This window comes from Acomys russatus, chromosome 20, assembly GCF_903995435.1.
Source record: "Acomys russatus chromosome 20, mAcoRus1.1, whole genome shotgun sequence".
NCBI lineage: Eukaryota > Metazoa > Chordata > Mammalia > Rodentia > Muridae > Acomys > Acomys russatus.
In genome coordinates, this window is record NC_067156.1 from 47,052,773 (window position 1) to 47,080,771 (window position 27,999).

The 27,999-nt window shown below is 46.0% G+C and overlaps 1 protein-coding gene across 3 annotated transcripts; it reads right to left on the minus strand.

Moving 5' to 3' along the window:
* Nucleotides 1-543: 543 nt before the first annotated feature.
* Smim3 (small integral membrane protein 3) lies at nucleotides 544-27,358 on the minus strand. 3 transcript variants are annotated; one of them, XM_051163311.1, is made up of 2 exons: nucleotides 27,128-27,358; nucleotides 544-1,064 (listed from the first exon to the last, which is right to left on the minus strand). In XM_051163311.1, exon 2 carries the CDS (start codon nucleotides 1,055-1,057, stop codon nucleotides 872-874), a length of 186 nt encoding a protein of 61 aa, XP_051019268.1. In that variant the 5' UTR covers nucleotides 1,058-1,064; nucleotides 27,128-27,358; the 3' UTR covers nucleotides 544-871. The 3 variants fall into 3 exon arrangements, with proteins under 3 accessions (XP_051019268.1, XP_051019270.1, XP_051019269.1); XM_051163313.1 differs by lacking the exon at nucleotides 27,128-27,358 and adding an exon at nucleotides 25,053-25,171; XM_051163312.1 differs by lacking the exon at nucleotides 27,128-27,358 and adding an exon at nucleotides 19,084-19,535.
* Nucleotides 27,359-27,999: the final 641 nt, after the last annotated feature.

Below are 27,999 nucleotides of genomic sequence, written 5' to 3' on the forward strand. Positions count from 1 at the left end.
GAGATGGCTGCAGGAGCCGGAAGGGCTGGGGCTGGGCTCGGTGGTGAAATGCTTTCCCAGCATGAACGGGGCCCAAAGTTCCATCTCCAGTGCCACAAAAGATTAGTAACAAAAACATGAAAGTAATGGCAACAAAGCTCAGACAGGGGGAAATGTTCTGCTGTGGGGCACTGAAAGGGCCAAAATGCTAGGCAAAAAAACACCTCTACTACCCTGCATTTCCAACACTGCCTGATTAAGAGTCACAGCTAGCAGAGCCGTGAGACTCTGCAGAAGCAGGCCACCTCACCAGCTCCTCTGGCACCTTTAAATCACGGCAATGCTCTCTTTCAGGTTACACAGGAGCAGGGATTGGCGGAGACGTTTTTGAAACTTGTTCTCATATCTCTCCCCTGCCATACTAGCAGCTTCTCCCCCAGCTGAGAAAAATGGAAGGAGTTCCACTTTAAAAAAAAAAAAAAAAAAGTCTGATTTGCTGAGGATGGGGTACACACTTTGCACAAGTTGCTGAAGGGCTCTGGCCAGAGCTGCTCTTTCCCAGTCTTCCTCACTTCCTTTACCATCAACGGCTTCAGGGATCTTTGGTTCTTCAAGGCTTCTCGTAGCGCAGCAGCCGCGTGGCTTCACTGCTCACAAGCGGCTTTCGGCTCCACTAAGTCACGTGGTTCCTACAACCCTGTGAGGTAGGAGGGCAGGGACCACGACCCTAGCTGAAAGTTAACGGTCTTGGTCCCGAGATCGTATCTACATTGTTGGCCAGCTGCAGGAGCAACACTAAAGCACAAGTTCAGCTTCTGAGTCTCCCCGCTGTCTTTCTGAGAACAGACTGGGGTGAGACCCCTTATCGCACGCCATCCCACTTCCAAGGGTCTCAGACAGCTCCGTTGAGAACCGGATGAGTCCGCATTCGATAGATGATGACTGCAGTGGCCGGGCACAGAAACAAGGAGGTCATGATGACAATGGTAGCCAGGATGATGAGGACAATGGCCCAGATGTCCAGGATGTGCTTGGGAAGCAGGACATCATCCACAGGGGATTGGCTGATAGCATCCATGTTGGCGCTGGAACAGCAGAAAAGGAAAATCAGTTTCATGTACCCCCTCCCTGCCTCCCTCCTGGGAAGGAGACCTTTAGGAGTCAGACTTGCTGGGACCATTAGTGGTGATAATGACATCATTTGTTGGGGCATCCTATTACCAAACATGTGCAAAACAGTTTTTAAATATTTGTTTTTATTACATGCCTGTGCTCACATATGTGAGCGTGTCTGCAGAGACCACTCTGAGGTTGCCAGGTCCCTTGCAGCTGGAGTTGTAAGTGGTTATGGGCCACCAGAGGTGTGTGCGATGTTATGTCCTCTGCGAGCAGCAGCGCTCTTAACCACAGAGCCACCTCTCCTGTCCCTTTGCAAGGCACTTTGTCTATTAACTCATTCTGTCCTCACACCAACACCAACATAATAAAGAGGAATTCCAATAACTGTTCATTTTTTGTTTCTTATCCTTTTTTCTTCAGTTACTCCCATTGTACCGTGGAAATCAAAGCCATGTAGATGTCATTAATTTAGCCTAGGAAATAAAGCTTTCACACTTACTGTTTAAGTTATCAGTCTGTTTCCCTCATTTATAATATGATAGTTCACTGGTTTTGGTCTTTGCTTATTCCTTTGAGGGGCAGCATATGTGTAAAATGCACATGAACATCTATGTTCTGTGTACAGAAGATACAGGACAAGCTTGAATGTCATTCCTCAGGTGTTACTCATTTTGATTTGGGGTATTTTTTTAATATGGGGGTTTTTTATTGGACAAGAAATGGGGAAAGCCACTATACTGGACCCTATTCAAGGCATCTTCTTATTCCACAGGGTTAAGGAAGACAAGGTGTTTGGAAAAGGCTAAGTGACGCCTGGATGTGTATACTATGATGGGCCCCTCACAATCTCTGTCTCACAGAACAGAGTGCACTGTGCTCTGGAACCCTGGGGCAGAAAGAGCAGCACTTTCATTCCAGCTCCTTAAGAAACACAAACAAAGAAGGTGACACACCCAGCACTGTGGTAAAGGTGGCTAACTGCACATTTGTAATCACCCTGACCAGCCCCTCTCAGCTCCAACTACCAGTACACAACTTGGTTTCTGAGACGGGGTCTCTCACCAGGACCTTGTAGACTCAGATTGGCAGGCTAGCCAGCTCCAGGATCTGGCTGCCTCTGGCTCCCTGCCTCTGAGATTACAAACAGGTTCCAACACACCCAGCTTTTTCCACAGGCAGTGGGGATTGAACTCAAGTCCTTTTGTTTGTGACAAGCACTCTACAAAATGAAGCAACTCCTCAGCTCTCCTGAGAGGACAGTTCAACTTTTTCCAAAGAAAGCCTTACTCCCCGTGGGTTCGTTGGGACATCCACCCAAGCACGGGGATAAAGATTTGATTTAGGGGTGGCATGGCAAATCTCCATAGCCACATTTGGGGATATGCCAGTGACCCGGACTGGCTCACCAAACTCTTCTCCAGTACTTGTATGCACAAGCTCTTGGGAAAGAGCCAGAGTGGCTGCAGGCGTGGTGGTGCTCCCAGCACTGGGGAGGCAAAGGCAGGTGGATCTTTGTGAGTTCGAGGCCAGCCTGGTCTACAAAGCGAGACTAGGCCAGCCAAGGCTACACAGAGAAACCCTGTCAAAAAAAAAAGCGCCTGTATATCTGGAAAGGGTGGGGCTGTTTCGTTCACAGGTAGAGCACCTGTCTTAGAGTAGTTACCACCTGATATCACTAGATAGTGAACACCAGAACCCCAGCCACATTTGATGCCATTTGCAACCCTAAGACCTGCCAAACATATGAGCCAATACTTTCTAGAGTCTGATTAAACCAATGTCCATTTTGTATCTCTCCTTTGTAGCTTAAAATAAAATGTTTAATATGCCTATAATACCAGTGCTTGAGACGATAAGGTTAAAAGATCAGGAGTTTGAGGCCAGCCTAGGCTACATTTGCTAGACTCTACCCCCCTCCCAAAAAAATATATATATACGTGTGTGTGTGTGTGTGTGTGTGTGTGTGTGTGTGTGTGTATTCAGATTGATAAGGATATATATTAGTTGTTTTCAGACATGGTTCACAGTGTTCTTGGTGTCTTGGTAGTTCTTTTCACAGCACTGCAGGCCAAAGAAATATGCTGTTCCATGAACAAAGTAAGCAGTTAGGTTCAAACAATTTACTAAGTATTTCTGTCCTAACAAGTTACTGTGCATGTACCTGGTAAGCACTGTACATTTGTGGGGGAGGGTGCACATGAGGGCAGGGGCCCTCAATCCCAGAGGTTTGGAATCACTCTGGATGTTGGTTTAGGACCTCAAATTGTGGTCCCCTGGAAGATCACTATGTGCTATTAACTGCTGAGCCATCTCCCAAGAGCCTGTGAAATTTCTTAAACTCTTGGATATGACTAGACAATGCCATCTTCTCTTCCAATTTTACATCAATTTTTGTTCAGTACTAACAATATCATAACAACTCATCAGAAACAGCTGTATAATATACTATTTCCAAAAACAATGTCATAAGTTAAGTGAATAAGAGAGTTCCAATATCACTATTTCTGTCAAAAATGTTAATACAAGGAAAGGGGGCCAACAGTTTAGTATAACAGTGGAAATTGAGTAAAGAGACAGCCTACAAAATGGGAGAAAATCCTCTCCGGTTGTAAATTTGACAAGGTTAAAAGTGGCCACCTGATAGAGTTCACCAGCAATACAAGATGCTTTTGTGTTTTGGTTTTGAGCTATTAAGTCATTTGAATTTTCTAAACATGAGCAAGTGCTGTAATCTATCTTGACTGAATAGAAGGGAAAATAGAATTGGAGGGGGCATTCTGTATGGTGTGTAAAAAAGGATAACTAATGTATAATTTTTAAATAAAATTAAGATATATAGGACCAGATCAAGAGTCACCAAATTTTATACACTATGGAAAGTAAGAACCACCTTGGGATACAACAACGACAAAAACACTGCTTTCCGGCCCTTTATCTTGACTTACTAAAATATTCAAGAATGGTTAGGAGACACCATTTTTCCTGTCACCCAGGTGATCTGAATACACAGCCAGGATCTCAGATCTTTTCTAGCACTAAGATTTGAGAAGCAGTGCCTGGGTGCTCTGTAGCCAGAGATCCTTGACTCTTGATAATGGGGCAGCCTCTGGCAAGGGGCCAACACCAGGACTGTCAGGCCTGCAGAGAAGGGAGAGGCAGCAGCTACTTGACTCAGCTGTACAGAAGGAGTCACAGCAGCCTGAGTCACAGGGGACACACATGGGGGCGGAAGAAATCACTCTGTGGTCTCCTGATTGCATCAACAGCTAGCCTGCCGTAGGCCGGAGGAGCCCCAGGAAAGTCTTCCAGTAAGGCCGTTAACATCAAACACGTCTCTGGAACTCCAAATGCCAGAAATACAACCTCCCTGACTGATCTTTCATAAGCAAAGCCTGTCATTTACAGTAAAGCAGGCTTCAGGGCTCCTCCACAGTAAGAAATCTTAAGACTCTGGAGCCAGTCCTGTTCCACAGAGGGTGTGAAGCAGACAGTCTTCAGCACCTCTCCTCCCACTCCACCTGAAATAAGCATTAAAGCTCACACCATGGAAGAAAACCCATGCCTGGTACTGTACACTCGGTCAGACACACACTCTACCCATACCGTGCTCCTACAAAACTAAGCAAGATATGTAAATAAGCATTTCTTTATAACCCGTATCCAACACCACACTAGTGCTACTCTGGTGTAAACGGAATTATGGGTCTCGTGTCCACACAAGCACATGAACACATGTACATGTGTATGTGAGGGCAGTGTGCACGAGCTACCATGTATGCACGTAGAGGTAAGAGGTCTATGTTATATGTCTTCCTCTATCAGTCTCTGCCTTATTTCTTTGAAGCAAGATCTCTCGCTAAAAGTGGAGCTCACAACTTTGGCTAGACTGTCTGGCCAGCAAGCTCCCAGGGTCCTCCTGTCTGTACCTCCTGGCTCTGGGATTACAGGCACATATGCCACACCCAACTTTTTTATTATCTGGGTGCTAAGGATCTGAACTCAGATCTTCAAACCATCTCCCCAGCACAAATGGGACTGTGTTTAGAATTCAGAGTGTGGGCTGGGGACAAAGCTCTTGAACAAAGCTGTTATTTGATGCCAGGACTGCTTGAACTCGGCACAGAAGAGAACACCTGTAATTGAACACTAAGGAGGTGGAGACAGGAGGGTAGGAACCCCCAGGTCATCCTGCGTAACAAATGAGTTGAAAGCAGCCTGGGTTACATGAAATGCTACCTCAAAACAAGAACAAAGAACATTGAACTGTGGAAACAGACCAGAGAAACCACTTCAGTGAAAGACAGAGAAAAAGATGGAACGGGTGAGTTCCTGTCCACTCTGCAGGGTTGAATAGTCTTGGGACCCTAAAACACTACAGGTCCCCATTCCCTTAATAAACACAATGTAAATTAAAAGTAATATGAAAACAAAACATGAAATTTACGTGGTCTAAAAATTAAAGATTTTTCCCCTCCTAATAAAAACTCTGGGAAGCTGGAGCAGCGACTCAGCTATTAAGAGCACTGACTGCTCTTCCAAAGGACCCGAGTTCAATTCCTACCACCCACATGGCAGCTCACAACCATCTCTAACTCCAGTACCAGGGGATCTGACACCCTCACACATACAGGCAGGAAGAATACCAATGTACATAAAATTTAAAAATAAAAGCTCTGCCATGTTCTCCCTGAGCCTTCCCACTTCCTGAGCCACTGGTGGAGTACCCGTCAGGCATCCCACGGACAGGACCAACTCTACCTACATTTCCCTCTCCTCTGGCCTTGAGCATGGGTCCTTCAGCAGGCTGTCTCTCCCCAGGTAACAGGCTACAAATACAACGGAAGGAAACTTTTACACCCTGGACCAGACCTAAACAAATCATGTTCAGCATCCTTAACTACATGCTAGAAAAAAAAAACTGAAGAAAAAGCAAGACCCTCAGCCTCTGTGGCTGGCTTCTGTCTGACCTCATCTTAACACCTGGGGCATCCATTCCTTATCGCTACATAAAAATGTGTATCTTGGCACAGCTAATTAACAGTAATAAATCAATTTCCTTATCACTTACTTCACAGACAAACGGCTTGCAATTTCTGATTAATGGTTCACGTTGGAGTTTGTCCCAAACCATTTACGTCATAAATTTAATCCTACCATTAATAAAAAGATGAGGTTTCCATGACTACAGGCAGTAAACTGCAGTCAGTCTCAACTGTTGTCACATGTTGAACTAGGAGACTTGATTTAACTACTGAATGAACAATAAACTCCAACATGCATTTGAAAGATGTGCACTCAAGAAATGGCTTTACCAACCAGGCATAGTGGTGCACACCTACAATGTCAGCACTCCAGAGACAGAGGCTGGAGGATTAGAAGCTCAAAGTCAGCCTAGGATACATGAAACTATTTCAGAAGCCCAGGAACGAGCAAGCATGGGACTAGTGCTGATGGAGACTCTGCACACACCATTCTTCTAATGATGGGCGTGGCGGCCTGAGAGCCTCACCCACACTTACTACACGTACACACCCTTCTCCAACAATGCACCTGGCAACCTGTTTCCAACCCAGACAATGGAATACATTTCTCTTTCCCTTAGCAACCATCAAGTTTGGACAATGTGCATGCAAACATCGTCCCAATACATCTAGGTAAGAAGGCAGAAGGGCTGATCCAGCCTGAACTGGTTGGGGTGCATGTTCAGTAGCATGTGTCCTCTAGGGGAATTTTTAGGAAGAATCCTCCACTTACCACCGTATGCCATTGCATAAGTAGAGTTAAATGCATTGTGGGAAGGGACACACAGAGCAAAGAAATGGAGACATCTACAAAACACTCCCACACCTAAGGCTCAAGGAATGTGTGGACAAGGGGACAGAAAGCCTGTAAGAGCCAGAGGATCAGGGAATTTACTGTGAGATTGTGCCTCCTAGTAATATCAGAAGCTATATCCATAAAGTCCCACCAATGTTACTGCCCAAATGTGAGCTGAACAGGATGACACCAATGAGCATGCCAAACTGGAAGGGTGATAGCCCACAGGCCTCAACTCTCCACAAAGGACTACAGGCACCTGAGGAAAGCTGGGAAGGGAAGAGCACACCAGCCGGTTGTCCAGTGCCAAATGGACAGCCCCGAAAGGTATATACATACAGATAACATATGGACTCCAGCAGATCACACAGACCCAGAAGGTCACTGGATATAATCTCTTGCTAGAACAGCCATGTTCTAAATTAAAATTCCGCTTCAGTGTCCCCCTGGCTGGAGAGATGGCTCAGATGTTAAAGGCTAGGCCCACAACCAAAAATATAAGAGTTCAGTTCCCAGCACCCCTGAGAAGAGAGAAAAAGGGGAAGGAAGCTGCTTAAGGGGCAATGCAGCGAGGGGGGGCAGTTTTACAGGGGCAGTAATGAGAGACAGGTGGTTGCAGAGAGAGAGCTTAGGTGAAGACCGAAGGAGCCTGAGAATAAGAAGGAGCCAGGAGATTAGAGCAGATTGCTGGAGTTAGTTGGAGGCCACACAGAGCAGCAATTCAGAGGCCGAGAGAAAAGCCAGATGAATAAGTCAACTGGGAGAAGAGTTTGAGCCAGAACAGCTGAATTGAACCAGCCAGCCCAGAGCTCAGTAAGAACAAGAAAAGGTGAGCTTATTAAGCAGTAAGTCTCCAAGGATGAAAACATTCTAGGCCTAGGTTAGATTGTATATACGCAATAACAATTAGTAAAAAGATCCAGGAGGGGTATATAGGAAGATTTGGAGGAAAGAAAGGGAAGGGAGAAATATTATAATTAAATTACAATCTCAAAAATAAAACTTAAACTGGCAAGCAAAATAAAGAACTCCCAAATAGAGAATATAAAGTATTGTATATCTTAGAAACAAGCCCTTCTTGACCGCCATAATGGGAAGCCCAAACAGTAACCAAGAGCCTGGGACATCTCACTCACATGACCACTGTCAGAGTTGACACCGTATTTGATCTGTCCTCTGGTTTTGCTTTGAACAAAGTTTCCTTGCTACTTTTGCAAACCTGTGTTAAGACTTTAATTCAGTTCTCTGAATAAGAGACAAAGAATCTGGGAACACCTGCCCCAGGCCCCAGTCACAGGGAGCAGGAGACATGGCTCCAAGGCTGAGAGTGCTTACTGTGCAAAGCCTGTAGGCATGAGTTTGGATCCCATCGCTCACATAAAAAGCCAAGCATGGCGACACACACCTACAATCCCAGGCACAGGGGACCTGCTGGGACTTGCTGGCTGCCATCCGAGGGGCATAAGGTGCAGAGTGATGGAGCAGAAGACCCAGCATCCTCCTCTGGCCTCCTACACACACATGCACATACATCGCACACACATCATATGTGCGCTGCCACACTAACATATACACAGACACACTCACACAGACGAACACGCAGAGACAGAGAGAAGGAGCGAGAGGGAATGAAAGGAGACCTGGGGAAAGAAGGCGGAAATGGCATTAACCCCTCCTCAGGCCTTGGAACTGTGGCTCCTGGGGGGTGGGGGGGGAAGCTTAATTGATTTAGCCAATTTGCTGAAAGTCAGCAATCTCAAAATAACTACTCAGTTTTGTGTTCATTCATTAACAAGAATAAGTGTACAGCTTTTTAAATGTGCTTTCTCCCGTTTGTTTTGTACTAAGAGCCAGATGGGTGGTAGGGGTCAGGAGGATCTGGGCAGAGATGACAGAGGGGAAACAGTGCTCAGAATTTATTGTACAAAAAGAAACATATTTTCAATTTAAAAAATTAGTTTATCCAGAAGAGGAAAACATTGTGTTTTTTCCAATGTGAAAAATCTATCCTATCCAGACAGCACGGTTGATCTGCTTTCCAGAAAAGCCACACTAGCTCATTAGAAGACACCAAAATTTACTTCTGGAACTATTTTCTCAAGCAACCAAGTTCTTTGGCAAAAGACAGAATCAATGTGCTCAACCAATATCATCACATAGCATACTTAAATGACCTAATTTTCAGAAACTAAAATCTCTCATATATTGGTTATAAAATCACTTTTTTCCTTCAGTTAAAATAGACAAAACAGAAGCCTTTTTTTAAAAAATGGCCTTGGGGCTGGAAAGATGGCTTAGACGTGAAGAACACTCACTGCAGGGCTGGAGAGATGGCTCAGAGGTTAAGGGCACAGGCTGCTCTTCCAGAGGTCCTGAGTTCAATTCCCAGCACCCACATGGAGGCTCACAACCATCTATAATGGGATCTGGTGCCCTCTAATGGCTTGCAAGCAGAATACTGTATACATAATAAATAACTCTTTAAAAAAAAAAAAAAAAAAAAAACACTCACTGCTCTTGCAGAAAACTCAGGTTCAGTTTCTAACACCCACAGAACCGCTCTTGACCACCTGTCACTCCAGTTCAGAGGGCGCTAATGTCCTCTTCTGACCTCCAGGCACACCAGGCACAAATGTGATACACAGACATAGGCACAGGTAAAGCCCACAAAATAAAATGTATATTTAAATGCTGTCTCTGAAATAATCGCCCACTGTGACTCTGTTACCTGCAAGAAGCATGGAGAAGTAGTTTCCCTTCAGACTTCTCAAATAGTCATAAAACTTGTACTTATGTAACAAATTATATTTGTTTAAAAAATACTGTGGCAAGTTTATGTAGTGTTTGTATTTGTTTAGCGAAGGCAAATATTGAGTTTTATCTACACACATTAACAAACGCTTCACAAAACCCTGTACTGGATGTATTCCTTTCCTGCTGTGGAAACCAGGGAAGCTAATCAGGCAGGGACCCCGAAGTACAGAAAACCTAAACGTTCTACTGTTAGCCTTTCTCCAGTCCTTCCCCAGGGGGCCTATGGCCTTTTAAGAGGCTAACTAGCTGGGCATGGTGGCGCACACCTTTAATCCTAGCACTCTGGAGGCAGAGGCAGGCAGATCGATGTGAGTTCGAGGACTACCTGGTTTACAAAGCGAGTCCAGGGCAGCCAAGGCTACACAGAGAAACCCTGCCTCAAAAAAAAAAAAAAAAAAAAAGAGGTTAACTGTACACTGGGGGCAAGGCAAGGAAACAATCAGACTTCCTGGGGTCTATTGGATACAGGTTCAGAAATAACGGCGATTCCAAAAGGGGCGCTTTGGCCTTCCAGTTAAAGTTGGGCCTTAACGGGGGTCAAGTGATTAACGGAGTTTTGGCTGATGTCCAACTCACAGTAGGTCCAGTGGCTCCCCAGACTTATCCTGTGGTATTTCCCCGGTTCCAGAGTGTGCAGTCGGGATAATTTAGAAGCTAGCAGAATCCACACATTGGTTCTCATCCCCGTACTCAACCACACTACTAAAGCTACTTCCGGGATCCACACAGCCCAGCATTGTACAGGCCTGTGCGGGGCAGCCAGGTGTGAGCTGGCTCACGGCAGTCCTACTGCCCTCTTCCCGGGACAAGGCACATTCTTACTGTTTCTGGCCAAAGGCCTTTCAGATGTGGAGAATTAAGAGACGTGCAACCTAAACCTATCAGGAGTTCCAATTCTGATGATGGCAAAGCAAACACAACTAGAAAGGCAGTGGAAAAATCAGCTCAGAGGCATCAGAAACCAACGAAATAATGAGGAGTTACCAGGAGACCATCTGGAAGAGAACAGAAATCAAAAGAGGTGAGCTTGGCAGTTAGAGGCCGTATTTTCCCTCATGGAAAATGGAGACTGAGAAGTGAGTGCTTCTGGCAGACTAGGGAGGGTAAGAGAGCAGGAGCCAAGACTGCCTAGATGGCCAGGGGCCGGCTGGGCCTCTCGGTGCTAGGAGAGAGCTAGAAGTACACCAGGCCTCCCAGAAACCACAGCCTCTGTGAATCAACACAGTTCCTAACATCAAACTTGGGTCAAGCTGGATTTCAAGCATGTCCAGGTAAGGGACCCAAACAAATACATCTTCTTGGAGGCAAGAGCGTCAAACGTTATAAGCTAAATGTCCAGTATAAAACCAAACTTACCAGAAAAGCAAAAGAGACAGTACAGCAAGAACAAAAGTATGAAAACGACAGAAAATAAAGAGCTGCGTCAGGCATGGCAGTATGCCTGCAACCCATCACTTGAGAAGCAACGGCAAGAGTCAGATATTTAAGATTGGTTTCGCCTGCATGCACTCCAGGCCAGCCCGTGCTCCATGAGACACACTGACAATACTCACTACATTTTTTTTTTTTAATTAAAGATTGTAAGAGAAGAATTTGCCAGAGAACAAGAAAGAGAAAGAGCATACCAGATTTTCTTAGAGAACCAAATCAAAATACTGGAACTACATTGTTAGGGATGAAAATTCAGTATATAGGCTTAGCAGCACACTGGACACAGGTGACAAAGTGACTGAAAGATTCACTACCAGAAAAAAAAACAAAAACAAAACAAAAAACTTCAAATGAAGCAGAGCAAGACAAAGACCAGCCAATAAAGGACTCGGGGAAACTGTGACAAGATACAATGGACACAAAGCACAGGTAACTAGACGCCAGCAAGAGAGGAGTGGAGCAGAAGCAAGGCTGGAAAAACCAGGACTGCCGAGGAAAGGCACCAGTTCACACCCTAAAGCCCGAGAGACCCCATGAAGAAAACTAAAATGAGCTGTGTTATAAAGAATTTGATGGAATTTTTAAACTTTGTAAAAAGTTATCTTCAAATGAGAAACAATCGACTGACTGCCAACTTTGTACCAGAAACAACACTTAGAATGAGTCTTTAAACAGGTGAAAAGAAATAACTACTAAGAATTATGGTGAAGCAGGGTATTTCCAGACCAAGAAAAAAAATGCAGAAATAAAATATTCAACAGCAATAATGAACAGTAAAATAATGCACTTTGATTTTCTGACACTGTCTGGGAAGGAAAAAAGAGAAAAACAACATTAGACTTGGCTTAATCAAAGATAAATGTCATCCTCAGACTTCGTTTTTCCCGTTCCCAAACAGTGTCAGAAAATCAAAGTGCATACGTACTATCAGACAAACCAGATTTGCAGGCAAAAATCAGGATGGCAAATCCCAGAAAGATCAAATTCATAGAGTGGAAGGTTACAACACAGCCCTCTCAACTAATAAAAAAACAAAGGAACGTCATAACTATGGAAACAGATGTCTTAAGACATCTATATTTCCGTAATTTCTATAATACATTATTTCAGACAAGGGAATAAGGCTAGAGCTACGGCTGAGCTGTGGAACGTCTTCTTGGCATGCACAGAGCCTCGGGTCCATCCCTAGCACAGAAAGAAAGGGGAGAAGATGGGAGGGACGTGGGAAGAAGACACAGGGAAAGGCAGAGAGGAGGAGAGGGAGAATAACAGAATAATTATATTTTAATACGAGAAAACACAATATATACAGCTATAAATAAGATGCCACTGCAAGGTAATTGTCCCATAGAGAATTGTAAGCTGATCTCCATGAATTCTATCTCCTAACAGTATCCTAATTATGCATCAGCATGACCTAAGGTTCCACCAGCATCACGGATGTATGCAGTTCTGCCCTTGCTGTTCCATCCCTTCGGCTTTAGTCACAGATGCAAATAAAGTTAATGAAGATGGTAAGTGGGTGAACCTGGAAGGCTATTTATGCTCATTTACGTAAGGCTCTACAGGACTCAGGGATAACAGCATTAACCCAGTGAGCCTAACAGTTAGTAGGAAGTCCTGCAAAAAGAAGATTGAGGAAAATGGCCAGGAGGAAGCTCTCCTCTAGGCTCTGACTTCTCCAGCCACGGATACTTTCCATGGATACTTTGCTAAGTTTACAGTGCCAAGCACAAACTCCTTCCTATTGAGTAGTCCTTAAGTCCAATTAGACACTGTTGGTTACCCCTAAATAAAGATGCCACTATTGCATCACCAGAGATAACCTTTTTGTGTGTGTAGATTCATTTAATTTTATGTGTATGTATGAGCGCCCACATGGATGTATAAGTAACACATGCATGCCAGCTACCCATAGAGACCAGACGAGGTTATCAAATCTTCTGGAACTTGAGCGGGAGGCAGTTGTAAGCTACCATGGAGACACTGAGAACAAAACCCAGGTCCTCTAGAAAAGCAGCAAGAAGTTTTAACTGCTGAGCCGTCCCTCCAGCGCACACCTCCCCTTAGGGATGCTGGGCCATGCTAGTCACTGCTGTGGTTCAGATAACTTACAGCTGGGTAGGGTTATCGCTTGTTTTCCTCTCTTGACAGCTTGCATAGCTGCTTCAGATTCTATGAGAGTCCATCCTCAGGAAAAAGGTTTCCAGGTCAGTTTCAGATCAATTCCTCCAAGTCCTGTGTCCAAAGCATGTGGAGTCCTCAGTAACAGGACCTTATCTTCAAGCTCTGGGAGGCCACTAGGGCAATGGCCCCAGCCTACATTGTTTGGGTAGTTACTGGAATTCCCTGACGAACAACACTGCCATTTTCCTAAACCAATGTAATATCTATTTGTACTCTAAATACTAATCCTTATACCCAGAGATAGAAGAGTGAGATAAGTCCCATCCTCATCAAAGGAGCTTTTTGCAGAAGAAGGAGACTATTGCAGAGATGCACAGCCGGCTAAAATGAAGTGAGTAAGTGACCATGGTGTTCCCAGACTCCATTGGTCCATCTACAGCACAAAACCTCTACACCTAGGCTCAAGGAAAAGCAGGGAGAATGGAAAGAAGGTTCAGGATTTCTCCGAGGTAAGGCACCGTGAATCTCCACAGCACAAGTCCACCTACGACAGCTTGGAATTCTGACCTACTGAGGCTAAGATAATAAACGTGTTACTTTCCAACACCAAGTGTGTGATAATCTGTTATATATGGATAGAAAACCAGTATGTTAACACCACAACCACCAATTATTCTCTAGAGATGAAAGGGATGGGTTCTAAATCTGTGCACAGACTTCAGAAACCACACAGTGTAAAACATACAGCCTACCACCCTTCTGACACAGGATAAACAATAAACAAAGAGACAAGATGTGTCAAACCTGGTGGCTCATGCCTGTAATCCCAGCACTCAAGGGCAGAAGCAGGAAGATTATCTAAAGTCCCAAGCCAGCTTGCCAAGTTCCAGTCCAGGACAGCTAGGGCTATATAGTAAAACACAGTCTTTAAAAAAAAAAAAAAAAAAAAAAAAAATGCTGGGTATGATTGCACAGGCCTTTAATTCAAGCACTCAGGAGGCAGAAGTAGATGGAACTCTGTCAGTTCGAGGTCAGCAAGGTCCATACAGTAAGTTCTAGGACTACACAGAGAGACTCCTCTGTCTTAAAAAAAAAAAAAAGGGAGCGGTGGGGACTGGAGAGATGGCTCAGCAGTGCCTACATGACAGCTCACAACTGCCCGTAACTCCAGCTTCAGGGGATCCAAGACATACATGCAGGCAAAACACCAGCGCACATAAAATAAAAATAGTAAATCATTTAAAAATTAAATAAAATTAAACAATAAAAAATGAGAAATTACTTTCCTTGGTCACACACAGGTTAGTGGGAAATGAGACAACTCTGGCCTCCCAGTTTCTAGTAGAATTTTGAATTCCTTTTTTTCTTTCTTTCTTTCTTTCTTTCTTTCTTTCTTCCCCCGCCCCAACCCCCCAAGATAGGGTTTCTCTGTATAGCTCTTAAACTAGGCTGGCCTCGAACTCACAGAGATTCACCTGCCTCTGCCTCTGCCTCCTGAGTACTGTCACTAAAGATGTGCACCGCTGCCACCACCTGTGGCTAATTGTGTAGCTATTTTTAAGGGAGACTGTGTGGTGGTTTGGATGAGGACAGCCCCTAATATATTTGAATGTTTGGTTCCCAGTGAGTGGAACTGTTCAAGAAGAATTAGGAGGTGTAGCCTTGTTGGAGGAGGTGTGTCACCGGATGTAGGCTTTGAGATTTCAAAAGCCTGTGCCAGGCCCAGTCTCTGGCTGCCTCTCCTTCATCTTGCAGAAAAGATGTAAGCTCTCAGCTACTGCTCCAGCACCCTGCCCATCTTACCCTGCCCGTCTTACCCTGCCTGCTCTCACACTCCAGTCCATGATCATCATGAACCTACCCTCTGAAACTGTAGGCAAGGCCTCAATCAGATGCTTTCTTTTATAAGTTGCCTTGGTCAGCCAGGCATGGTGGTGCACGCCTTTAATCCCAGCACTTGGGAGGCAGAGACAGGCAGATCACTGTGAGTTCGAGCCCAGCCTGGAATACAAAGTGAGTCCAGGACAGGCAAAGCTACGCAGAGAAACCCTGTCTCGAAAAAACACAAATAATTAAGTCGCCTTAGTCACGGTGTCTCTTCACAGCAATACAACAGTGACTAAAACAGACTGTTTCGCACACAGCAGACTTCCTAGTATTCGGGCTCTCTCAGTACTTCCTCCCGATGATGGTCCCTGTAGGTGCAGGCACTGTGAGGTAGATTCAGCCATCAAGTTTCTTAACCTCACTTTTCAGCTGAGTAAGAACACGTGGGAGTTGACTGAGTGAGGCAAGCTGCCTAAGGCACCGGAGCCCCAGCAGGAAGGAAGGTGGCCTACCAGAGCAAATAGGCATTTATCACAAACAAAACAAGAGGGAACCCGGGTCAGAACCCCTACTGTTTGCAGTCCCATATGGGTTCAGCCCTTTGGCGTAAGTCCCAGATACAAATCTACTAAAGTCGCTCACTCTCCACTGAGGAGAAGAACATCAGAGGAGAGAAGAGAAAGACAAGAGAATCTTGCGTAGAGTGAGAGGTCCCTCTGAGGGCACAGGGAGAGAGGGCAGAGTCAGGAGGTACAGAGGCAAGGCAGTAGGAGAAGACTGGCAGAGAGCTTCGCCTGCGTTCCAGCCCTGGCCTAGCATAGCTTCTCCGACACAGAACATCCCCTCTACTCAGTAGATACTGAATAAACACTTGGAACTCGGCGACGCCAGAAGATCTTCTGTTTAGATGAAGCCATGGGAACTCCTCCAAGTGCAGGGAATACTTTAAAAACCAAAGAGAACATAGAAGATCTTTCTCTCTACTTCTACACTGCAGATGGTGCTAAAAAAAAAAAAAAAAAAAAAAACCCAGACTCTGAGGGCAGGCAGCCTGTGTTAAAATGTGGGGCCATCACTTTCTGGTTAAGCAACCTTAAGTAAGCTAATTGAACTTCCTCATGCTTCTATTTACCCAGCTGGAACCAAAACCAAATATGGGAGGAAAGCAATCTGCCTCACGATTAAGAGAATTATCTGAGATATTCACACACAGCACATAACACCATTCACACAGAGTAAGCGCTCTACAAATATTAATTCTTATCAGGAAATTCCTGTCTGTAAAGAACCATTAACCTAAGCAAACATCCTCCTGTCCTGCACCTAAACTCTGTTAGCATCCCAGACTTGGAAAGAACTTCCACTTTATTAACAAAGATGACAAGATGGAGCTGTGGTTCGGATACAGTCTGCCTCCCAAGGTAGAAGAGTGGGAAGCACTGGGAGGCGGTGCTGCCTGGTGGCAGGTTATAAATGAGATCATGCGACACCACCTTGGGGTGATTAAACTAGTCTCAGGGAGTGAGTTCACTACCGTGAAACCAGGTTATTACACAGAAAGGTAATGCCACATGCTTATTAGCCCTTTGGTACACACATCTCCCTTTCTCCTTCACCATGAGCTGTGTGTGCCACCATAAGGCCCTCATCAGAAGCCAGTGGCCACACTCTCAAACTCTTAGAGCAGTGATCCAAAGAAACTTCTTTTTACAGCCAACACAGCCTTGAATATTTCATTATATCAATATAAAGCAACTAAGACAGATGATAATCCAAACTAATGATTTTTTAAATCAACCAACACAGTTAATAAACTGACCTGTTCCTCTGGTCCAAGCATGACACTGATACAGTCAGCCATTCCATCTGATTGAATAAACAGTGATGGCGTAATGAGTAATACTAGAGGCCAAGAAGTAGGATCAGACATACTGATAAATCAAATAGTTTTTGCCCTTACGCGGTCAGCTGCCAAGCTTTAATCCCTAGTTAAGAGAAAGAGGTGGTGAATCTCTGAGTCTCAGGCCAGCCAGGGCTACACAGTGACTAAAAAAAAAGTTTGCTGTCTGACTCGGGGTATAGGTCAGTGGTAGAGCACTTGCCTAACACATGTGAGACCCTCGAGTCAATACCCAGCACTGCAGTTAAGAAAGAAACCATGAGCCAGGCATGGTGGAGGCAGAGAAGTAGAGGCAGTTGGATCAATGTGAATTCAAGGCCAGCCTAGTCTACAAAGTGAGTCCAGGACAGCCAAGGCTACACAGAGAGACCCTGACTCGGGGGGGGGGGGGTAGAGCAGGCTGAGAGATAGTTAAGTAGGCAAAGTGCTTGCCAAATAAACATGAAGACCCAGGTTCAATATCCAGTACTCACAGAAAGCCAGGGATGGTGGCACATGCTTGTAATCCAGTTCTGGGGAGAGGAGAACAAGAGGGTGCCCAGTGCTGCCTGCCTATTGGGCAAGTTCCAGGCCATTGAGAGATAGTTTCTCAACAAATCAAGGTGAGGGTGGCAAGATGGCTCATCAGGTAAAGTCATTTGCCATACAAGCCTGGTAAACCGAGTTCAGTCCATGGAACTCACATAAACATGGAAGAAAAGAAGTGATGAAGTTGTCCTCTGATCTCCACACACATCCCATAGCCACACAAAAATAGTACATATAATACACACACACACACATATATACTTTTTTTTTAAATAACAAGGTAATGGAATCTGAGGAACAACACCCAAAGTTGTCCTCTGGCTTCCAAACACATGTGTACAACCATCTAATGAGTTTCCACGCACACATTCACTCTCATACACACATATACACACATACACACACACACACACACACACACACAGGCAAACACAAATTCTCTCCCTTATGAAACAGGTATCAACAGGATTACTAATTACAGAGAAGCACAAACTCCTGAGACTATTTACAGAGAATCACTATACTGATGAAAAACCAAAAGACAAAAGACCAAACGAAAAAACAAAAAACAAACAAAACCATTTATTACTAAAGAGAGAGAGAGAGAACAGAAACTAGAAACAAGAATAAAGGGATTCTGGAGCTTGGGACCCCGCTGTGATCCTCCCTCACACCTTGACTTTGGCAAAGTCATTTAAAATTCTCTCAGAGTCGGTCTTGTCACCTGTGGAACAGGGATGCGCTGCTTCACAGCATCCTTTCATGAGGATACAATGAGGCCATGAGGAGAAGAACCAACATGTGCTCAAGAGGATGATAGTCCCCAGTCCTTCCACTCTGCCTAAGAAAACAAGGACTGCAAGGCAAAGGCTTTTATATAGGCAGAAGGGCAGGTGGGAAGTCAAGAGGAAGAAAGAAGGGAGGTGGGCTGAGCACAGCAGACCACGAAGCCCAGGAGCTCCAGGGTGTGCTGGGTCGCGTGGAGTCCTAGCAGCTCCAACGAAGACCCTGCCTCTCCCACTAGCAGGAGGGATACGACACAACACTCACTCCATCGTTGTGATGTTGTGGAGTCAAATGAACAAGTGGGCATAAAATACCACTGTAGTTGGACCTAAACCACTCAGGTGCCACGGTAAAGTGGTGGAGACATTTAAAGAGGCGGGACCCAGGGAGAGGTCCTCTGGTTGTTGAAAGAGTGTCCCTGAGGGAGACAGAGTCCTCCTCCCTTCCTTGAAATGTCTCCCACCTGCCATGAAGTGAGCAACTCAGTCCACCACACAACCCGCCACCACACTGCGATGCCCCGTCATGGACAGCTGAACATGGTGTAGAACTCCAAACCTACCAGCCAAAAACAATCTTTTCTTTTTATAAGTTGATTATCTCGGGTGTGACCGTAACAGAGAGCCGAGGAACACAAGCGCAACGTGCAGGGCGTTGTGGAATTGAATTGACCAAAAGAATACAGAAAAGGGAATGGGGCAAGAGGCTAAGAAGCTCTAACACCAGCTGGGGGGCCATGGTGGTCAAAAACTGACCTGAGTCCAGTGGAGGCAACCACGGTGCTAAGTTTGATAGCCTTTCATGGGTCTGTCCCAGGCTTTGACCTTCCTCCACATCTGAGCCGAAGGGAAGAGTTAGCTTTTGGGAGGTTGCCAGTGGTTATCCAACTGGTTTTACCACCAAGGGCCTTGCTGAGGAAGGAGGCAATAAAAGAAATGACTTCCTGCTAGCAGGCAAGCTTAATTACCCACAGCAAGAGAAAAGGCAGACAGAGGCAGGTGGCATCCTGCAGGTGTGGCCCTCATCCAGCTCTGCCAGAACTTTTAGCTGACAGTGAGGCAGCTGTTTCCTATCCACCAGACTCGAGCAGAGAGGAGACAGCTCTGAGTCACTGGTACTGCAAGTGTCTGAAGATGTGTGACTCCAAATATCTTTCAGAGAGTGAATCATGGCCAGGCATAGTGGTGTGTGCCTTTAGTCTCAGCACTTGGCGGGTAAGGGGCAGAGTTTGAGGCTAATCTGGTCTATATAGTGAGCTCCAGGACAGCCAGGGCTATATAGAGAGACCCTGTCCCAAAAGAAAAAAACACAACAAAACAGAAAGCGAAGCGTGCAGGCAGTGAGCCAGGGAACCACTACAAGGATTCGCCAGCATTGTGCCTCTTACCGGACCTCTCTCTACGGCTCTATCCTCAGAAGGAGCCTTCCAGATTGTCACGGAAAGATGCACTGTCCAAAATGGAGAAGGCAAGTCAACTACCAAGAAGGGTTACCCTTGGCCTAGAGCACCAAATGCCTGGGACCCACCAACTTGTCCAACTTGCAGAGTCTCGCTTGCTCTCTTCTCCAAATGCTCAATCCTGGTTCAATCTACAGAAATGGCCCAAAGTTTTTCTAGGCTCACTCTATTAAAATACCACAGTGCCAGGGGATGGTGGCGCACGCCTTTAAAACCAGCACTCGGGAGGCAGAGGCAGGCGGATTGCTGTGAGTTCGAGGCCAGCCTGGTCTACAAAGTGAGTCCAGAACAGTCAAGGCTACACAGAGAAACCGTGTCTCGAAAAACAAAAAAATAAAATAAAATATCACTGGCACTCACCAGCCATTCTTCTATCTCATCTTTTTTTTTTTTTTTCCTTCTATTTCATCATTTTATTTTCTTAACACTTCTGGAGAGGTTGGTTGGTTGGTCAATTGGTTTGGGGGGGGGATACATACAGGCACACATCATGGGGCATGTGTTCCATGGTAATCACGTGGAGATCAACGGTCAAATTTGTGGAGTCTGTTCTCTCCTTCTACCAGTTCCAGGAATTGAACTCAGATTGCAAAGCTTGCTCGACGAGCTCCTTTAACAGATGAGGCATTCCAGCAGCTCTAGGTCTCACGTAGCCTGGTCTTAAACTCCCTGGCCTCTTTCAAGGTCATCCTCCTGCCTCCACCTTCTGAGTGCTAGGATTATAGGATGTACCACTATATCTAGTGGCACTGGGGATTGAAGCCAGGGGTTCGTGTACAGGAGACAAGCCCTCTACCAACTGATCTACGTTCCCAGACCCTGCGTACACATTTCGCAACCTAAAATCAGTTTGTCAGCATGTATTGACTTGTTTTTATCGGCTTTTATACCTAACAGGCTAAAGAGTTATTCCTTTGATCTCCTCAAATTAAAACTCATGAGAACGGAAGCCCTGTGTTTTGTCTATCACCACATGTTCACCATCTATCACAGGGCCCAGCACATCCCAGTACCAATAATGTAAAACTGAAGAGAGAGCAGGGTGAGAGGACTAGCTGTGTCCCATCTGGGCCCAATCCATGGAACTTAATTAGCAGAGAAGGTCCAAAAAGAAACCCGACTCCTGCAGAAAGTCTCAGTAGCCATCCAAGTTGGGCCATATCTCCAAAATAAAGCTCAGCCTCCAATTTCACCGTTTTCTGGGGCTCCTTTGCTCTCCTAGTCCATCCTGTACCTAACAGAGGACTGGCCTTTTAGAATCAAGTCCTCCAGGATTTCCTTGTGTCAACACGGTTGGACTGACAAGCATAAATTCTAGTTTGGCTCCACTTGCAACGGTAAATAGGCACGGATGGCGGGTGCCCACGCTGTGAGACTTTCTCTGCTCTCAGAGAAGGACAGTGGGGCTGGTGAAAGAAGAGGAGTTTCCCACACCATGTCCAGCAAAAGGACAGCCCAGCCACCTAGTAAGTCTTGGAAATGGCAGCTCTCTTCCCTTTGGGTAACAGTTAGCCTCAAACATTTGCCAGCCTGGCATAATCATTTCAGCAGGGAAATTTTGTTCCAAATAAATGGGCCAAAAGAAGGAATGAACAGAGCATATAAAACACCAAAAAAATGTGACTTGAATCAAATCCGAAACCTTTCTCTAATGTCCCAAGATCCTGAAGAGGCACTCTGCTCTCGTCTCACCCCGACTGACCTTACTTCTCCAAAATTCCTAATGGACTACAGACCGGTTCATGGCTTGGGTTTCTGCTCCTCTGTGGCTAGAAAATGGAAAAACACAGGATATTTATTTCAGACATCAGAAAAGCAGCCAGAGCCCTTTGAGACTGCATGTAGACTGCATTTGACTGACCAATCACGGATTTTCAGAAACCAGCAGCAAGCCAGCAGAAGAGAAAACACAGGCCAAACCACCCATCAGTGCTTGCCAGTGACCTAAGTATCACTGTGTGCTGCCTGACAAATGAGACTCTCCGTGGCTGCAAGGACTCTGTGACAACAACAGAGCCCGGAGTGGGGGTGCCAAGCCCCTGCCTCACAGTGTGATACTAAACCAGCCACTCTCCCAAAGATTACTGCATGTGAGTGGCATGCAGAAAGATGGCCCCCAAAGGATATCTATGTCTTGGTCCCCTTAGAAGGGAATCCTGACTCACAGGGTGGGGCTATGAGAACAAAGGCAAGAGTTTGCAGCTGTGGTTCCTGGGAAAGGTGCTGATATGGGTTAGCACCCTGCAATATCCAGGTGGACCTAACCCATCACAGGAACCTTTAAAAGTCAAGTGGAAGGTTAGAGAAGTGGTGGTTCTCACCCTTCCTAACACTGCGACCCTTTAATACAGTTCTTCATATTATGGTGACCCCCAACCATAAAAATTATTTTTATTGCTACTTCATAACTGTAACATTGCTACAGTTGAATTATAATGTAAACATCTGATATACAGGATCTCTGATATGTGACCTCTGTGAAAGGGTTGTTTGATCCCCCAAAAGGGGCCATGACCCACAGCTTGAGAACCACTGGGTAAGAAGGCTGTGGGAAGGCTTGGTTCACTGCTGGTTTCAGTGGAAAGAAAGGCACTGATTGCCAAAGACTGCAGCAGCATCTGTCAGGAGCATGGACTGGCCCTGTTTACAGCCCAGAAGAAAATGGTGACCTTGGGCCCAGAACCAAAGGGAGTGAATTCTGCCAACAACTCAAGGAAGGAAATGCTTCTACCCTAGAGCAAATGATGTCTCTCTGATTTTACTCTCATGACTCCCAGGCAGATGCTTGCCTACAGAGCTACCTATCACCGATAGACGTGTTCACAGCAGCCAGATTTAAGTCTGATGGATTGGGTTTGGAGGGTTTGGGGTTTCTTCTTGGAGGGAGTGGGGAGGAGGATTGTTTGTTTGTTTTTTGTTTGTTTAATTCATTCTTTGCATTTTTGTTTATTGACAGGGAGGGAGGGAATGTGCATGGCACAGTATAGCACACATGTGTAGGTCAGGATCAGCTTTGGGGAGGCTGTTCTCTCCTTCCACCAAGGGTTCCTAGAATCAAACCTAAGCTATCAGGCTTGCAAGCAAGTGCTTTTACCAGCTGAACCATCTGGCCAGGCCTGTCTTCTAATTTTTTCTTTTAATTTTATGTATGTACACCGGTTTGTAACTGCGCATGCAACTATGTACACATGCCAGCAAGGCTCAGGGATCTGGCTGTCTCTACCTCCCCAGTGCTGGAATCATAAGCATGTTCTACCATACTGCACTTTCTCACATGGAGTCTGGGAATCGAACTCAAGTCCTTATGCTTGCACGACAAATGCTTTACCCGTGAGCTATCTCCCCAGCCTTAAATATGGCAACTTATTCATGGTGTACGATTAGATCCTAAGTAAATTCCTCTTTCTGATTGATAGAAAGAAAGGACAAGGTAAACTCCAAGGGTGTGGCCCGCTCTCAGGAATCAGCTGTGTGCACTGCAGCCGTTCTACCACCCACACAGCTCTGCTCCATCCCCTGTTCCAGGATGGTCTACGGATGAAGAGCATTAATAAAAATGCAGAAAAGAATGAAATAAAGGATAAAGTATGGGTGCAACTGGAGATAATCACATTAAATGAATTTATCCAATGTCAGAAGGTTCAGTAACAGGCTGGAGACGTAGCCCAAGAGATGAACTTGCTGTTCTTGCAGAGGATCTGAGTTCAGTTTCCAGCACCCACACCAGGCTGCTCAAAACCACCTATAACTCCAGCTCCAAGGCCCCCACGTGCATGTGCATAGGCACATATACAGATGAATAAAAACAAAAGACTATAAAGACAAAAACTGCATGTTTTCTATCATTTCTGAATCCAAGACTTTATACATTATATGTGTACATATGGGAAAGTAGAAGCAAAACTACAAAGGACAAAGGAAACAGATAGGAAGAGGGAGGGGTAAGGTGAGGGAGTGGATGGGGGAGAATGTGGTCACACTACAATATACACTTGCATGAAAACAGCCTAGTATCACCCAATATAAAATTTTCAGCCAGGCGTAGTGGTGCACTCCTTAAATCCCAGCACTTGGGAGGCAGAGGCAGGCAGATCACTGTGAGTTCGAGGCCAGCTTGGTCTACAAAGTAGTTCCAGGGCAGCCATGACTACACAGAGAGAACCTGTCTCAAAAAAAATTTTTTTCATTTTTTTACATATAAAAATAAGATTTAAAAACAAAGGGTAATCTTTTCAAAAGCCCCCATGTTGTCTTCTAAGGTGACAAACAGACAGGGCTCTTGTTTTGCTACTTGTAACTTCCTTGACCATACCTCAGAGCAATTAAGAGAAGTCTAGGAGACAAGAGAGAAGCCCCAACACTGAGTTAAGGATTTGGAGCCCTGAGAAGGTGAAGTACAACACGCTGATTAGCAATGCCTGCCCAGAGCAGGGGCAGGAACAACAACACAGGCCAGACACCTGTCATTATTGATTCAAACTAATTCAGAAAATACAGTCTGCTCTTCTCTCTTTCTCCTCCTCCCTCTGCTGCTCCGTTTACCTTGATCCTGTGTAGTGGGTCACCAGCAAGTCATATCTAGTCAGCCAATCAGAATCCAAATCGATGGATAATGAAGCTATATCTATATACCGTATACAGTTTGAATCAGGCTTGCCGTTGTCTCGTATAGACTAGAGCAGGCAGCTCTAATTCTGATCTGTTCCCCTCCAGGCTACCCTGCACTTAGCCTTCAACATCCTGGTCCTTCTTGAGGTTCATCTTCTACCTCCAGAAAGAACTTTAAGGGGTCTAGGGTCCCTAGTGATCCACAGGTAGACTGGCCAATGAATTCTCACGTGTCATCCGGCAACTAATGCAAGACTTGATCCCTGCTCCTACGGGGTTTGGAGAAGGTTGAGAGCCAGGTGCTAGTATCAGTATCACACTTCACAGGGCCACTTCCTGTGCAACTATGGATGATGTATTTTCTCCGGAGCTCAGTTTGCTTCCCTATTAAAGGAAACAAAGATAGTCCTTCCCTAATAGGATCACAATCGGGACTAAATGAAAGAGCATGTGTAAAAGCTGAGAAGTACGCCTGGATCACAGCAAGCGCCAATCAATGACAAGTAGGATTATTAATCTATCATTCAGACCAGGTGGCCAGGCTAGGGGGCTGGGGTACCCCAGGGTGCTGTGATGCCAGCGTTTACTCCTTGCCTTAGTTACTCTTCTATTGTTGTGAAGAGACACCGTGACCAAGTCTCATTGGGGTTGGCTTACCGTTTCAGAGGGTTAATCCATAGTCAGCACCGAGGGAAGAGGCAGCCCTGCTGCTGAAGCACTGGAGAGCTTTACATCCTGGTCCATAAGCAGAAGCGGGAGGTGACAGACACTAGGCCAGTCTTTTAGAAACCTCAAAGCCCACCCAGAGTGACGTACTTCCTCCAACAAGGCCACACCTACTCCAATAAGGCCACGCCTTCTAATCCTTCTAACCCTGTGCGAACAGTTCTACCACCTGCAGACTAAGTGGTCAAATACTTGAGCCTATGGGGGCCATTCTTATTCAAAACACCACACTCCTATACAGCACAGGATGGGGAATCTACTAGTGACTATCTTTACATCTCACTAGAAGTAACGCCAAGCGAAACAAAGATCCTGTTTCCTTGGAGACACCCACTTCGTTCGTTCATATGTTTTAATCCATACAGAAGAAACAGAATTTAAGATGAGATCAGAGTGCAGCTGGAAAAGCACTTGAGGTTGCCTTCACCCCTTACTGCCTTGTTCTGTCACCTACTGGGGTCCAGCCTCTGACCCAGGCAGAGTTTGTACTTTGGTTTGTGTCTCTGACACCTTGCCACAGCTTTTCACAGACTTCTTTAGCTACAAGGTTAAGGGAAGGAGGGGGAAACCCCAGACCTTTTTGTGCAACAGAACCCACAGTTCTGAGGTTCTGAGGAGTTGGCTTCAGAGACCTGGTGTAGCATGACATGTTGCAGTGTGACTCACAACCTCAGGATGGCTGGAACACAGAAACACTTTGTGGCTTTTTCAGTTCTCACCACAGAAGTCTGTCATAGCCTAAAACTCAACTGGGCTTTCTTGTTGCATGCAGACAGTGGTACGTGTCTTACACAACCTAAAGAACGTATGCTGTGGCTACCACACGCAGTGGGCATCTGTGCCTCTCTATTTCCTCATTTTACAGATGAGGAAAACTGGAGATAGAGAAATGCCCCAGTCATAACTCTGAGATCCCCTGGTCCCCGAAAAAAAAGTGTTCTTTCCATCCCACCATAGAGAGGCAGACTGCTCCCTCAGACTATTTACCTCACTGAGCGACTCGGCAGATCACAGCAGACACTCTGCTGATCTCTCACAGGTGAATGACAGCAGCTCTCTTGGGCTTTGAGCAGTTTAGTATTTTCACCGTCTGCCCACAGACCGGAGAACTGCCAGCCCCAGGGTGCTGCTAGCCACGGAAAAACAGCAAGCAGGGCTGCGTCCAGACTACAGGATTTGCATAGGGTTTGATGGTTCACACCTTCCATCCTTTATTCAGGGAACTATCCCTGAGCGCGCCTACTATCTAACAGACCCTGTGCCAGGACCTGGGCGTGCCTCAGAGATGAGAACAGATGGGTTGTCCCTACACTCAAGGAACTGGAGAGAGGCTGAGGGGTGCAAGGGAACCAATAACGCAGAAACTAATTTCTAACTGGCTGAGCAGATAACCCCGGAGAAGGAAGCTTGGAATAAAGGTCACTCTCCAAGATACTTAGCCCGTATTTTCATTTACTACAAGTCTGAAAAGGATATTTTCCCCACTCCCCAGTGACTGAACAGTTCACTGAAACAGCGGACGATGAATTAACTAGATGCTTCTAGTTAGTAGTTACCTAGGCTAGAGCCCAGCAGTCCTGAGGACAAACTGCCCGCTCCAGATATTCTGGCCTCTTATTACCTGTTGTTTCTGTCCAAACCGTACGTACGCGGTGCTCAGGCACACCTCCCCCCCCGCCCCCGCTCTGGAGTGCGGGGCCAAGAGCGGCAGAGTCTCCGAGAGAACGGCAAGACAGGGCAAAGCTTAAAGAAACCCATCTGTGAGTGGGCCGGGGATCACCCACCCAAGCCACGGCCCGCTAAGAGGCCCAAGACTGTGGGCAGAAGGTGGCTGGAACTTAGGGCTGAGAGCGGAGGTAAGGGACAGAGGGGAAGAAAACAAACTCAGAAGTAGCAAGGCAGGAGGAGAGGGCACCCGGGTGAGGGCTACGCGGGGCCAGGTCGCGAAACCCGGAGAGCTCCGTTCAGTGGGAGCTCCACAAAAGATACCCTTCGGTCTCACTCACCCCAGATCCGATCCTGATCCCCAGTTGGGCTTTACAAGCAGCAACCGGTGCTTTTCTGGGTCCCTAGGATCGCAAGGGATCCAGCCGCCTCAAGCGACCGCAGCTCTGGAACCTCAGCCCCACTAGCGCCGGGAGCGTGCTTCGGCTCCAAGTCCGGGAGCGCGCAGGAGCGTCTGGGACGCGTGCTCAGCACCCAGCGCGCGGCGCTTGGATGACTTTGGAATGCACCGCCGCAGGGGACCGCCCCCGGAAAGACTGAGCCCCCCGCCTCAGCGCAAAGCTTGCTTCGCTCCTCCCAGCCTGCCCAGGACTGCTGTAAAGAAAGGAACCTGGAGAGACTTGAGAGCTCCTCCAAATCACCTTGCACTACACTCAGCTTATACCCTTAAACAGCCACTTCGTTTCTAAGGGGGGACTTCCGCCCTCTGTGTGCTAAACAGAGGGGCTAACCTACAGCACGTCCCAAGATCCTTTCCAACAGTAGTTTGCATGCAGTGTCCTAAGCATAATATCTTTGGTAAGAGCCCCCTTGTTTGCCTCTCTGTTCTGTTAAACTGGGATAGTAGCACTAGCACTCTTGTGAAGACAGAATAAAAAGAACCAGTGTGAAGCTAATTGGTGGCCTGCCATAACACACTTCCGTGCATTGTTTATTTTCTGATAACATAAAAGTCCAAGGTGATCAACACCCCATTAGAATTCAGAACTGAAAGGCTTGCCACTCCCTCTTTCTTAATGGCCCACTTTCTACACAGGAGAGTGCCAATTAAACAGCCTCCTGCCCCGCTCTATGATCCTCTCTGATCCATGCGGTGAAGGAAGACTTTTATCCACTCATCTTTTGTATTCGTTTGTTTGTTTGATTGATTTTG